This window comes from Puma concolor, chromosome D4 (genome assembly GCF_028749965.1).
Source record: "Puma concolor isolate L17-30 chromosome D4, mPumCon1.1.hap2, whole genome shotgun sequence".
NCBI lineage: Eukaryota > Metazoa > Chordata > Mammalia > Carnivora > Felidae > Puma > Puma concolor.
In genome coordinates this window covers 1,848,953-1,864,116 of record NC_141679.1, presented here as the reverse complement: position 1 = coordinate 1,864,116, position 15,164 = coordinate 1,848,953, and the positions used below count along the sequence as shown (strand labels likewise).

The 15,164-nt window shown below is 42.1% G+C and overlaps 1 protein-coding gene across 8 annotated transcripts in view; it reads right to left on the bottom strand.

Moving 5' to 3' along the window:
* Positions 1-15,164, bottom strand: part of PTPDC1 (protein tyrosine phosphatase domain containing 1) — a 62,179-nt gene that overhangs the window by 35,324 nt on the left and 11,691 nt on the right. For 2 of the 8 annotated variants that reach the window (XM_086684785.1, XM_086684783.1), the window contains exon 2: positions 6,240-6,453. The exons of 2 other annotated variants lie outside the window; for them this stretch is intronic. Coding sequence is in view for 1 of the 6 variants with exons in the window: in XM_086684781.1 (XP_086540907.1) it covers positions 14,861-14,863 (3 nt within the window). In the remaining 5 variants the exon portion in view is untranslated. Of the gene's footprint in view, positions 1-1,692; positions 1,909-2,199; positions 2,406-6,239; positions 6,454-14,076; positions 14,667-14,860; positions 15,016-15,164 lie in introns of those variants that run through there. 4 more of the 8 variants (XM_086684784.1, XM_086684786.1, XM_086684781.1 and 1 more) reach the window with 4 other exon arrangements.

Genomic DNA, 15,164 nt, shown 5'->3' with positions numbered 1-15,164 from the left:
CATGGCCCTCTCCGTGCCACTTCCTTCCCGCCAGGGCCCTTCACCGCAAATTCCAGCCACCTCAGCTCTCAGTGAATATCCAAGGTGGCTTTGTGTCTGTCCCCGTCCCACAAGGCAGCCTGGGAACTGCCTCCCGGGAGTCCAATCCTGGGCTCACACACGTCTTCTTGTCTCTCACAGAGATCATGGTCCCGAGCTGCCTGCTTTCCACTGTCCCAAACCCATTTTTGTATATTTCATCTGGTTTTCTAGTTAAGGCAGAAGGTAACCCTGCTCTCCGCAATTTCACCATGGCTGGAAGCAGAAACCCCCTTGGCCCTGGCTAGGGGACTCTGCAGGAGTGTCCACTGTGGATTAACTCTGTGTGAAAACACTGATGTCCAGTCCAACTAGAGGAACTGCTGACCAATTACATACAGCTCAACTAGGCCGGACCATCCTGTGCAGTCACAAGTTCTGTGTTTAAACCTTGACTCTTGCGGGGCGCCTGGGTGGCGCAGTCGGTTAAGCGTCCGACTTCAGCCAGGTCACGATCTCGCGGTCCGGGAGTTCGAGCCCCGCGTCAGGCTCTGGGCTGATGGCTCAGAGCCTAGAGCCTGTTTCCGATTCTGTGTCTCCCTCTCTCTCTGCCCCTCCCCCGTTCATGCTCTGTCTCTCTCTGTCCCAAAAATAAATAAATGTTGAAAAAAAAATTTTTTTTTAAATAAATAAATAAATAAACCTTGACTCTTGGGTGGCACAGAGTGGAAAGTGGGTCATGGGCATTGAGGAAGGCACCTGTTGGGATGAACGCCGGGTGTATGGAAACCAATTTGACAATAAATTTCATATTTAAAACAAACAAACAAAGAAAAAAAACCTTGACTCTGTTCATTGCTGGCCACAGGAACCATTTTCAGCCTCAATTTTCTCCCCTGTAAAATGGGGATTATTATTAGACTACTTTCCTAGCTTATTGTGAGGATAAAGAACAACTGTGTGTGTGTGTGTGTGTGTGTGTGTGTGTGTGTGTGTGTGTGTTTCTAACACAATGTCCGGCATATAGGTATCCGATATATTACTGTTGTTTTAATTTGCAAACCAGTATCGTAACATGTTATAAGAATCTGCAAAGCATTGCCTTCACGACGTGTAAAACAGTGCCGCCAGCAGTTGGTAATGGCTGACCTTCTGAGGAAGATTTATGAACCATCGGCTGCGTCCGCAACTGGATCGGTTTTGTGTGCCTGGTTGTAGTGTCAGGAGAAAGAGGGTTTGAAGAGCAAGCCTGTCATTTCACTGCACCCTCCTCTTAGTTAGTTTCATTTCCTGCTGCTAATAACAGATATTTTGCTCACTCTATCCTACAATTTGCTTTCATCTCAAGAAGTCCCTCGAAATGACTGAAAATTCAGAATTAATCACAGGCTCACTAATTAGTACCTAATACTTAAAACTCAGAACGGCAATGGACGATGACTCACACTGTTGGAAGAGTCGTCACCGAGTAAGAGTTTGACATAAAGAATGTTCTACTTCATAAAAAAGTCCCTTGGCCCAAGAGCCAGGCTCCGTGACAGACTGAGGGGTTCTGAGGTCACTGCCTTCCGTTCCGCCTTCCGCACAAAAAGCCTGCGTTTGTACTTCTGGGAGAGCTGATGGGGACAGCCCTGAGAAGTCGGGAGGTCGGGGGTGTGGCGTCACCCTTCCCACCTGCTCTGGGGCTCGGAGTCCTCTCGGGCGCCCGTGGGAAGTGCAAGTCCGCGGCCCACCCTCAGGATGTCTGAGGAACGGAACACGTTATCCGCCCACACTCCGTCCAGCTCCTCCTGACGTAAGAGGCCCTCTGCCCACATTAAAGAAACGTGCCAACGGATTACCTTCTACACAGCAATCATGGTACAAGAATTTGAGGCTGGAAATTTAAGTCTGTGTGGGCAAAAATAGACATTTCCAAGTATATGAGTGAACACAGGAGAGCTACATAAACACTTTCATGCTTGTGAATAATCTGTTAGTAATAATAAACACGTAGGCTGACTCCAGCCAGGCACCGTTCCAAGTGCCTTGTTTGTTGTAACTCGGAGCCCTCACCACTACACCATTTGGGAAGTACTACCATTACTCCAATCAGAAACACAGTTTATTATTAGGGCAGTTTTAGGTTCACAGCAAAACTACGTGGAAGGCACAGAGAATCCCTGCACACCCCTGTCCCACCCGCACGTGCACGGCCTCCACTGCCGACACCCCCAGCAGATAGCACCTTCGCTACAACCGATGAGCCCACACGGACACGTCATCATCACCCAGATGTACGGCTTGCCTAAGGCACCACTCCAGGTGGTGGACATTCTACGGATTTGGGCAAATGTATAAGGACACGTATCTGTCATTATAGGATCACACAGAGAATCTTCACTGCCCTGAAAATCCTCCACGCCCCATTCAGTCACCCCTACCCCCACCCCAGCAACTCCTGATCTGTTCACCGTGCCCACAGATTTACCTTTTCCAGAATGTCAAGTAATTGGAATCATACAGTATGTGGCCTTTTCAGATTGGCTTCTTTCACTTAGTGACACACATTTAAGGCCTCTCCACATATTCTGTGGCCAGCAGTCCATTTCTTCTTAGTGCTGAGTAATATTCTATTATCTGGACGGACCACGGTCTGCTTATCCAGCCGCCTGCTGAAGGATATTCTACTTGCTACCAAGGCTTGGCAATTATGAATACAGCTGTGTACACATCTGTGTACACATCTGTGTGCAGCCTATTTGTGCGGGCGTGGGTTTTTCAGCTCCCGTGGGCAAACACCAAGGACCACGACCACAGGACCATATGGTAAAAACATGTTTAGGTTCATATATTATTCCCATTTTGCAGATTACAGAACCAAGGCAAAGAGAAGTCAGAAAACTTGCCTGCAGTCACACAGCTATTAAATGGTGGAGCTGGGATCTGAATTCACACTGTTCATTCCAGTCTGTTCTCTTCACCACCATACACACACAGCCTCTCAACAGTAAAGACCTCGCACTGAATAAAGGAAACTCCCCTGTTTGCATGCAATGCAATGAATGCAATGTTGTATGCATTCTAACTTTGTGGCGCTGATAATTCCTTGGCTCCCAAGAAACTTTTCAGACCTCCCTATTCACACAGCAAGACTTTCACATTCGTTCTGCTCTGTGCAGACACTTGGCTGATCCTTCCTTCATCCAAATCTCAATGCACCGCTGTCCCAAAGACAGGTGTCAACCACACACCTCCTTCACATATTTGGGCTACTCCACGATGGAGGGTTGTTGGCACTTATCAGCTCTGCGACCGTAAGCACATTCACTGCCACCTCTGAGCCTCACACCTGCCCTGCGGTCACCGTAAAGATGCCCCACGAGCTTGTATACAGACCTAATTCCGTGCCCGACTCATAATTCAGTCTATCCTCAACACAGCAGCCAGGGTCACCCGGGTCACACCACCCTTCTCTTCAAACCCACGTAGCCACCCTGTTTACAATTTAAACCAGCTCCCCTCTGTTTCCGTGTCCTCAGGACTTCTGAAGAAAACATGGAATATGGCACATAATTTACTGATTTATCCCTATTATATTATTATCTGCCTTCCCCACTAGGAGGTCAGCTCCACGAAGGCAGAGTTTTGTCTGCTTTGTCAACTACTGTATACAACAGGGCCCAGCACACAGTACATGCTCAATAGATTTAGTGAATGAATACACGAATAACCATTCAAAGGTCATGACCACCAGCACCACCGTCATTTGACGTCGCTGTAAAGGGGAAATAGCAGCTATGCCTCACCTGTCTCAGGTTACAGCACCACATGCAAACACAAGGAACTGTTTCCTTATCTTAGTTTTCCTGATCACATTTACATCTCCAACCCCTTGCTGGTCTTCAACCTGACAGATGGGTGTCCCTTCTAATTCCCGGAGGGGTGGGTCTGTTGAACTTCAACTTCCTCTCCTTCAGGATGTTTTCCCTAACACCAATTACGTATTTTATCACATCCCTTCATCATGCAGGGCCGACTGCAGATTTACCTAGGGGCCCGGATGCTTCCTGACACCACACTTGTATTTTGTCCTTAAAGAATTATAGCACTTTTTATGAGTCCATATGCAGTAAAACAAATGAAAAACCCTATTTCTTTTAAATGGAAACATCCTCACTTCTGAATCTGCAAACTCAAACAAAATGAGGAAACTGAATGAAATTCTTTTTCTCCTCAAATCACCTGGGGGTAGGCAGGCAACATTTAAAAGGTGCCTTTTCCTTCTTGAAGCCCCTCCAGACCTTCTTGCAAGGTAGGTCCTCTGGGAAAGAGCTGGCAGTCTGCCTGAACCTCACGGGCTGCTGTGATCTCACACCTGCACTGCACCTTTGGGAAGGTCCCTGGGCTCTGAGGAGACTCATCACTGATCAAGGAAAACAACACACAGCAGGACCCTTGCCGCTGCATCATCTGAAGAAGTACGCTGTCTGGTTCAGATGCTCCAGAAAACACCTTATGATAAGGAAATGGGTGCGACGTTAACAACAGGCGAAGCAGATCTTCGCGAGCAGGGTTCCCACGCTCCTAGCCTTTTCCCACAAACAGCCACACCAGGATCATTCCCACAGATGTAAACACACCTCACTCACATCAGTGTCACCACCACAGGTACTTCTAAACTCATCAAGATGTCAACCCTTCCTGACTCAACACCCATCAGAGGGGTTCTCTTAAAAGCCCAGCGGCCGGGCCTCACTCCCAGAATTTCCACTTGGTAGGTCTGGGTGGGGCTGAGAATCTGCATTTCTGCCCAGTTTGCAGGGACACTTTATTATTTTTTTTTATAAAATTTTTTTTAACATTTATTCATCTTTGAGAGACAGAGAGAGACAGAGCATGAGTGGGGGAGGGGCAGAGAGAGAGAGAGAGAGAGACACACACAGAATCCAAAGCAGGCTCCAGGCTCCTAGCTGTCAGCACAGAGCCCAATGCGGGGCTCGAACTCACGAACTGTGAGATCATGACCTGAGCTGAAGTCAGACGCCCAACCAACTAAGCCACCCAGGTGCCCCTCCAGTGATGCTTTGAGAATGAGGCGTTAGACAAGCAGCTTGCAGTCACATAACAGCAGGTATTCATGGAAGCTACTGTGAATGCAGGGCCCCTGGGTTCTGTTTAGCAGTCACATAATGAAGGCTTCCTTTTACAGTTCTTCCTTCCACCAATCTTCACAAAATCCCAAAATACATTAAGAAGCCCCACCGCATCAACCAGACCTAGAAAAAGCTTCACATACCTGGGTGAGCCCTGGGTACTAATGTTCCCACCAACATCCTAGTTTGGACCAAGCAATCACCTGGAATCAGGTCACTGCTATGCCGGTGGTATCCACAGGAAGAAACACTCCCCACGGCAGCCACCAGACACCACACCACTTTGCTCAGCCTAATTTGGATTCTTAACCAACAGATGTTCATTAACTAAATATTCCTTTTTAGTAAATATATAAGTAGCGTGGATATAAAATTATGTTCACATTTAAATACATTTATATGACATGCTGTTTACAACTTTTTCAATTTCAGGTAGTTCAACATGAAAAGCTTAAAATAATGAGGAAAACAGTTTGTTATTCACTTTTCTATCCTTATTTATAGACTAAGAAGATAACATGATTTTCTACCTCTTCACTTCCTGAACTATTTCTCTAAAAGAAACTATTCTTTTTAAAAAAATTTGTTAATGTTTATTTATTTTTGAGAGAGAGAGAGAGAGAGAAAGAGAGAGAGAACGAACAAGCAGGGGAGGGACAGAGGGAGACATAGAATCCAAAGCAGGCTCCAGGCTCTGAGCTGTCAGCACAGAGCCTGATGCGGGGCTCGAACCCACAAACCGTGAGATCATGACCTGAGCCGAAGTTGGACGTTTTACCAATTAAGCCACCCAGGCGCCCCTAAGAAAAAACTATTCTGTGAAACATATTTCAGTACTTGGGTGACAAGTCTGGGTGACTTAAAACATAAGCGGGAGTGTGGCTCCTGGATCTTCAAAGGCTTAGATCAAACTTTCCACAGGAAGATACATAGAATTTCTGGTTTAAGTAGTGGACTAAGCTAGCTTTCTCTTACACTCTCATACTCTAGCTTTCTCTTCCTCCTAAGACCCCAATGCAAAGAAATTTTAAAAAGAATAACCCCACAGAGCAAGAAGCAGGAGGAGGTTATCGGTGAACTAGTTACCTTAGTAAGCTCCCAGAGGAAAGAAAGCAGGTAGAAGTAAAGAGGTCAAAAAACTAGAGGTGAGGAAGCTGTAGCCCAGAATATGGCCATGCATATTCTGCAGAACACATAGCTGTGTCTCTTCAGAAAGATGGAGAACAGGGAGGTAGCCATCTTCCAAGTGTTGAAAGAAATAGACAGTCAACCAAGAATTCCACATGCAGCTAAACTCTTCCTGAAAAAAATGGAGAAATTAAGTCATCTCCAGATTTAAAAACAAACTTCAAAAAAACAAAACAGAGTTTGTTATTTGTTATCAGTCTTGCTTTACAAGAAATACTGTATTTCAGTCCAAAATAAAGGACACTAAAGGGTAACTTGAATCCAGACAAAGAAAGAACAAAAAAGCTCACAAAATAAGCATTATAAAAATACATATAAATAAAACTCTTTTCTTTATCTGTTTTAAAAGATGCCTACATAAAGTACTAATTATGAAAATGACTTGAACAGCTTATAATGTATAAAGATGTAATTTGAACTGAATGCCGGTAATAGTACAAAAGAGAGAGAAAGGAGTGAAGGTATATTGGAGCAAAGGTTTTGTATGTTACTAAAATTAAACTAGTATTAATTTGAATTAGACTGTTTTAAGCTAAGATACTAATTGTAATTCCAGGGTAAACACATAGAAGATTACTCAAAATACATAGTCAAGAAACAAAAAGGGAACTGAAAATGTATATTAAAAAAATATGTAACATGAAAGAAGGCAAGAATCAATGAATAAAGAAACGCAAAAGACCTCAGACATACAAAAAAATACAAAAACGGTAGGTATAAATTCTAATTTATCAGTAATTTATCAGTAATGTAATTATGTTACATTGAATGTAAATGGATCAGATATTCTACCAAGTAAAAGAATGGCAGAACAGATTTTTTAAAAGATCTATCTAACAAAATACAGGTAAGATCTACATGAGGAGAACTACAAATCATTCATAAACAAAATCAAAGATGAACTAAATAAATGGAAAGATATTTATGTTCATGGCTAGGAAGATTCAACATTGTCAAGATGCCAATTCTTCTCAACCTGGTCTATAGACTCAAGGCAGTCCCAGCCAAAATCCCAGTAAGTTATTTTATGGATATCATTAAAAATATTTCTAAAGTTTATAGGGAGAGGCAAAAGACCTAGAATAGCCAACACAATACTTAGGGAGAACAAAGCTGGAGAAATGACACTACATAACTTCCAAGACTTACTATAAAGCTACAGTAATCAAGACAGTGTGGAATTGGCAAAAGAACAAAACTATAGATCCATGGAACAGAATAGAGAGTCCAGAAACAAACCCACAGAAGTACAATCAACTGATCTTTGACAAAGGAGCAAAAGCAAAACAACGGAGCAAAAGCAAAACAACGGAGCAAAGACAATCTCCTCAACAAATGGTGCTGGAACAACTGGACATCCACATAACAACAACAACAAAAATCTAGACACCAATCTTATACTCTTTACAAAAAGTAATTCACATGGATGGCAAACCAAACCATAAAATGTAAAACTATAAATCCATGATAAACCAGGAGAAAACCTAGATGACCCTGGGTGTGGTGATGCCTTTTTAGATACAACACCAAAGACATGACCCATGAAAAAGTAAATAAGCTGGACTCAACTTAAAAATTCTGCTTTGTGAAAGACAATGCCAAGAGAATAAGAAGACAAGCCACAGACTGGGAGAAAATATATGCAAAAGACACATCTGATGATGAAATGTTATCCAAAATATACAAAAAACTTTTAAAATTCAACAATAAGAGAACAATCTGATTTAAGAAATGGGTCAAAGACCTTAACAGACACCTCACCAAAGAAGATATACAGATGGAAAATAAGCACATGAAAAGATGCTCCACATCATATGTCATCAAAATGCAAATGAAAACAGTGAGATACCCCTTGACACCTGGCTCACTTTAGATTCAAAGACACAGGCTGGCAGAAAAAAAGATGGAAAAATATATACCATGTAAGCAGTAACCAAAATACGGCTGAGATAGCTATACTAATACCTCACAGAACACTGTAAGACAATAATTGTTATCTGAGGCAAAATAAGGACATTTTACAATGATTAAGAATTCAATTCATCAGGGGCGCCTGAGTGGCTCAGTCGGTTGAGCGTCCGACTTCAGCTCAGGTCATGATCTCAAGGTCTGTGAGTTCGAGCCCCGCGTCGGGCTCTGTGCTGACAGCTCAAAGCCTGGAGCCTGTTTCAGATTCTGTGTCTCCCCCTCTCTCTGCCCCTCCCCCACTCACGCTCTGTCTCTCTCTGTCTCAAAAATAAACAAAAACATTAAAAAAAAAAAAAGAAATCAATTCATCAGGAAGATATAATGACTAAATATCCATGCACGTAAGAACAGAATCCCAAAATACACAAAGTAAAACTGAAAACCTGAAGAGGTTGTGTTGAAATGGGACAATTCAACAAAAATAGTTGGGAGACTTCAATATTCCACTTTCAGAAACAGAGAGAAAATGAGGCAGAAGATCAACAAAGAAACAGAAGACTTAAAGAATACCACAACTACCTAGTTGTAGCAGATATTTACAAAACACTTCAAGTCCACAAAAGCAGAACACGTATTCTTCTCAAGTTCACATAGAACATTCTCCATAGTAGACCATATCCTAGGTCATAAAACAAATCACAGTAAATTAAAAATGAATTAAATCATAGAAAATATCTTCTTTGACCACAATGAAATTAAATTAGAAGTTAATAACAGAAGAAAGTCATAGATATATAAAAGCTAAATATATATTTAAACAACCAATGAGTCAAAGAAGAAAATACAACAGAAAATATAAAATACTTTGAGATGAAATGAAAACATACAAAATATCAAAACTTGTGGGGTAACCAGTTATAGCAGTGCTTAAAAAGGAAATTTAGAGATATAACTGCATGTATGAAAAAAAGGGAAAGATTATGGTCTGCTGGGGGGGAAAAAAAGGAGAAAGAACTCAAATCAATAACCTACAATTTCACCTTAAGTAACTGGGGAAAAAAAAGAACAAAATGAATCCCAAGCAAGCAGAAAGTAGGAAATGAAAAAGAACACAGTGGAAATAAATGAAATAGAGAAAAACAAAAATAAAAGAGTAAATCAATGAATCCAAAATTTGGTTCTTTATAAAAATCAACAAAATTGACAAATTTTCAGCTAGACTAACCAAGACTCAAGTACTAAATCAAGAATAACATGGGATGCCTGAGTGGCTCAGTTGGTTAAGCGTCTGGTTCTTCATTTCAGCTTGGGTCATGATCTCATGTTTTCTAAGTTTGAGCCCTGTGTCAGGCTCTGTGCTAATAGTGCAGAGCCTGCTTGGGATTCTCTCTCTCCCTTCTGTCTCTGCCCTACCCCACCTGCATGCGCGCCTTCTTTCTCTCTCAAAATAAACTTAAAGAATAACAAAAGGGACATTATAACTAACTTTACAGAAATAAGGATTATAAAAGAATATTAAGAAGAAAAATATTCCAACAAATAGTGAGATGAAACAAATTACTAGAAAAACACAAACTACCAAGAATACCTTCATGAAGAAATAAAAAATCTGAATAGACCTACAAGAAGTAAAGAAATTAATTTCAAAAATTTCACACAAAGAAAAACCAAGCCCAAATGGTTTCACTGGTGAGTTCTACCAAACATTTAAAGAATTAACACTAACCTTTTCAAACTCTTTCAAAAACAGAAGACTGTCATAATTGATTCGATAAGTACAGTATTACACTGATACTAAAATGGGAAAGATATCACAAGAAACCACTGACCAACATCCCTTACAAATACAGAGACAAAAAGCCTTAAACAATGTTAGTAAACTGAACCCAACAACATAGAGAAAAGTATATACACCATGGTCAAGTGGAATTTATCTCAGGAATGTAAGGCTGGTTTAACGTTAAAAAATCAATTAATGTAATACATCAACATAATAAAGAACAAAAACCACATGATCATCTCAATAGACACAGAAAAAGCATTTCCAAGTCCAACATCCTCTCAAGGTAAAAGCACTCAATAAACTAGCAGAAGAGAATTTTCTCAACCTGATAAAGGGCATCTATGAAAAGCCCACAACTAACATCATGATCTACAGAAAGATGGAGGGCTTTCTCCTAAGATCATGAATCAGACAAGGATATGTACTCTCACCATGTCTGCTCAACATTATAATGAGGTTCCAATCAGTGCAATGATCCAAGAAAAAGAAATAAAAAGCTTACATATTGGAAAGGAAGAAGTAAAACTATTTCTATTTGCAGATAGGGTGTTATATTTAGAAAGTTCTAAGGAATCCACTAAAAAGACTAGAGAACTGATAAGCAAGTTCAGCAAGTTGGCAAGATACAAGAATGATACACAAAAACAATTTTATTTCTATAAGCTTGAATTATAGTTTTAGTTCTATAAATTCTGTTACAAATGCTCTTTTTCAAGTCAAGGCAGTTCCCTTTTACTCCTAATTTTCTGGTAGGTTTTTTTTTTTTTTTTTTTTTTTTTCAGAGACAGGGAGAGGGAGTGCATATGTGGGGAGGGAGGGATAGGGGGACTGGAGGGGGAGAGAGGGAGAGGGAGAGAGAGGGAGGGAGAGGGGGAGAGGGGGAGAGAGAGAGAGAGAGAGAGAGAGAGAGAGAGAGAATATCTTAAGCAGGTTCCATGCTCAGTACAGAGCCCAATGTGGGGCTCGAACCCATGAGTCTGGGATCATGACCTGAAGCGAAATCAAGAGTTGGATGCTTAACCGACTGAGCCACCCAGACGACACCTCATTCTGAGAATTTTAATAATGGTCACTGCTTAATTGTGTCAAATGCTTTTTCTGCATCAACTGATATAAATGTATAATTTCTGTCTCTTTAACCTGTTGATATAGTGGATTACCCTGACTGATTTTCAAATACTGAACCAGCCTTGCTCCCTCTCTCAGCACTGCTTTAGGTGTGGCCCACAAACTTTGGTACGTTGAGATTTCATTCAACTCAATGTATTTTCTTTTTTTTTTTAATTTTTTTTTAATGTTTATTCATTTTTGAGAGACAGAGCATGAGTAGGGAGGGGCAGAGAGAGAGGAGGCACAGAATCTGAAGCAGGCTCCAGGCTCCAAGCTGTCAGCACAGAGCCTGATGCAGGGCCCAACCCACAAACCGTGAGATCATGATCTGAGCGGAAGGCAGACACTCAACCGAATGAGCCACCCAGGCACCCCTCAACTCAATGTATTTTCTACCAAGACAAGCACATCCACACTTGTCACTTTTATTTAACACAGTATGGAGACCAGAGCAATAATTCAAGAAAAAAAAAAAGTGAAAGGTTTTCATACTGAAAAGGAAAAAGTATAATTATATTTGTTCAAGGATGACATATTATCTATGTAGAACATCTGATGCAATCTACAAAAAAATCTGTTAGAAACAATAAGTCAATTTAGCAGGACTGTGGTATACATATCAGTATATAAAAACCAATCACATATTATATAATAAGGATAAGTAATGAAGTTAAAATTGAAAACATAATAACATCAAAAAGTAAGAAATATTTAGGGCTACATCTGATAAAAGAGGTAAAAAGTTTGAATACTAAAAACTATAAAGCACTACTAAGAAAAATTAAAGAGGACCTAAAAGGAAGGGCAAGATCTACTGTGTTCACAGTTGAAAAGCCTAGTTAACATATCAATTCTCCCCATAATGACCAATAGAGCCATCACAATTTCAACCAAAATCCTATGGGGACTTTGTAGAAACTGAAAGCCAATTATGAAACATATGGAAATGCAAAGGATCCAGAGTAGCTAAAACACCATTGAAAAAGAAGAAAAAGTTGTCTATCTAACACTACTTACTTTCAAACAACAGTAATAAAAAGTGAGGTAGTAGCTTAAAGTCAGATAAATGGAACAATGGGACAAAAAAGAACACCCAAAAACATAGCCACACCCGCTGGACAACTCATTTTTGACAAAGATGCTAAAGCAATTAAGTAGAAAAAGTATGCTCTTTTCAACAAAGTGTGCCGGAACCACTGAAAATCCATGTGCAAAAAACGTGAACTTCAGATGACATCTCATACCTCATATAAAAATTAACTCAAAATTATCATACACCCAAATGCAAGAACTAAAAACATAAACTTTACAAACATGAGAAAAAACTGACAGAACTGAAAGGAGAAATAGATAAATCCACCAAGTATAGTTGGAGGCTTCCACACTCTTCTCCAAAAAATTGAAGATCAGTAAGAATACAGGTGACTTGAACAGCACTCCCAATCGGCTTGGTCTAATTGGTACGTATTCACCCACCAACAGAAGTGCACATGGAACAGCACCGGACAGACCACTGCTGCCACATAAAACACATCTTAACAACGTGAAAGCATAGGAATGACACAAAGTCCTGCTTCATGGCATATCAGAACCAAAGCAGACATCGGTAATAGAAAGATGGCTCAACAATTAGAAATATTGGGAAGTTGAACAAATACTTCTAAACGACACATGTGTTAGGAAGTCTCAAGAGACAGCTTTAAATATTTTAAACTAATAAAAATGAAAATACAACTTATCTTGCAGAACAATGTGAATATACTTAATACTACTGGATTGCACACCTGCTTGCTAAAAGGAAGACCACAAAATTCTCAGTTTTCAGCTCCAGCAAATGGAGGCCCCGAAACAAAACCAAAACCTCATGGTTTCTGCTCTCAGTGCAAAGGGCCAGGACACTGCGGAAAGACCGTTGCCAACTGGAGTGATCCAGGCACCTTCGACCCTCTAGCCAACCTATTCCAATATCCTTCTCATTCCCAGGGAGGGGGGGTCCACGGAACTCCTGGCGTTTCCCAATCCCCCCTCTTCATCGACCTGGAGGAACCACTCTCCAGACTGGGAGTGAATCTCTGCCCGTCTGGACTCTCGGTGCTCCACGCGCCACCGCCAAGCAGCCCTCCCCTCGGAGCACTGGAACAGCTCACGGAGCGGGGTCTCCAATAAACCTCAGCAGGTTCCGTCCCTGAACCCACTCCCTCCGTCTGGGCCCTCTGAGAGACACACGCCCTTTTCTCCTTCCTTCCTCTGCCCATTCGCTTATTGGGCTGAGGTGTCTTAGAAAAATTTCATGCTGAGACTCCTTCCTCCCCAAAGGGGGAAATAATCCTAGAATTTGACAGCAGCAATCAAAGTGGCCAAATCGGTAAGTCAAATGACCCTTCAACGTCTTCTATTTGCTCCTTCTCTGAGCTAACTAGAGCTAAGTCCAAAGACACTGATCATTTGTCCCTGTTAGATCAGCTACCACTCTCCTCATGGGCAAAACCTTCAGCTGATATTAGCAGAACCCACAGTGCACCTCCCATCAAGATTCGAACAGATCCTCCAAACTCTCTCCCCAGAATTAACCAATACTCTCTAAATAAAGAAGCCCTTCAAGGCATCAAGCCCATAACACAAGGTTACAAGGCTCAGGGCCTCAGTGATCCTGCACTAGTTTCTGTAATACTCTATTTTACCTGCGAGAAAACTCAATGGCTGAGGATGACAGTTTGTCGAGGATCTCCACACTATACGTCACACTGTTATCACTAACCCCCATCCGTACCGACACCCAATCCCACTGAAAACAAAATTTTCACTGTGACTGATGCATACAGTGTATTTTTAGTATTCCAGTAGATAAGGACAGCCAATATATTTTTGCTTTCACTAGGGAAGACTTAAAATCCACCTGGACAGTCATGCCCCAGGGTTTCTCAGAGTCCTTACTTTTCACAAACTTAAAAGCCAATTCGGATGACAGAAAGTGTTCTGCAGGCTCTACTTCGTTCCAATACGCAGAGGATTCGCCCTTCTGCCCCTCTTCTCAGATCTCTCACAGGAAGGCAACGTTCACCTGTTCAAACCTTTGGCCTTAAACGGACATAAAGTCACCAAAGGAAAACTGCCGTTTGCTCAAACTCAGGTTCGATACTTAGGGCCCCTGACCTCAGAACCAGGGCTAGAATTTGGACCCAGGCCGACTTCAGGGCACCCTGAACATCCCTAAACCTAAAACCAGCACCAATTACGAGGTTTTCTTGGCCTAGCTGACTGCGTCAAAACTGGACTCCAAACTCTCTTACAGCTCAACCTCCTCATGCTTTCCTGAAAATCAACCAACCTGACCCTGTTATTTGGAAAGATCAGGATGACACAGCTTTTGGGACTTTAGGGAAAAGCCTAATACGACCCCTGCCTTTGGACGTCCTTTCAATTCCCCTTTGCCCTCTTGGTATGTGAGAGGGAAGGGAATGCCCTTGGAGCGCTCACCCCAAGATCACGGGCACCACTGCTGTCCCGTAGGGCATTATAGCCAACAACTAGACCATGTGGCTCAGGGATGTCCCCCCGGCCCCCTTGCCTCCCAGCCATTCCTGCCACTGCCTTCTCGGTTGAGGCCACTGCGGAAATAGTCACGGGGTCCCCTCTAACCATCCTTGTGCCCCATGCAGTGGAAGCCCTCCTGAACTCTCCCCACACTCAATACTCGTCAGCCAGTCGCCTCACTTACCATCCTCCTGCTAACTGCTCCTCATGTGACTCTTCCTTTTTGCAACAGCCTTCACCCCACTATTCCTCTCTCCTCCCTCGTTGACAAGACCCTCACGACTGCTCGATGTTGACACATCACCTTTTGACGCCCTGTGACAAGTTACAGGAATTTCTCTGCAGATGAAATACAGACTTTTAATGGTTCACTGATGGTTCTTATCTAAAGGATGAAAATGGTAAGTATCGTGCTGGGAGTGCTACTGGAACCCCTTTTGAAGTCACTAAGGGGGCACCTTTACCTCTGCCTACTTCAGCCAGACAGG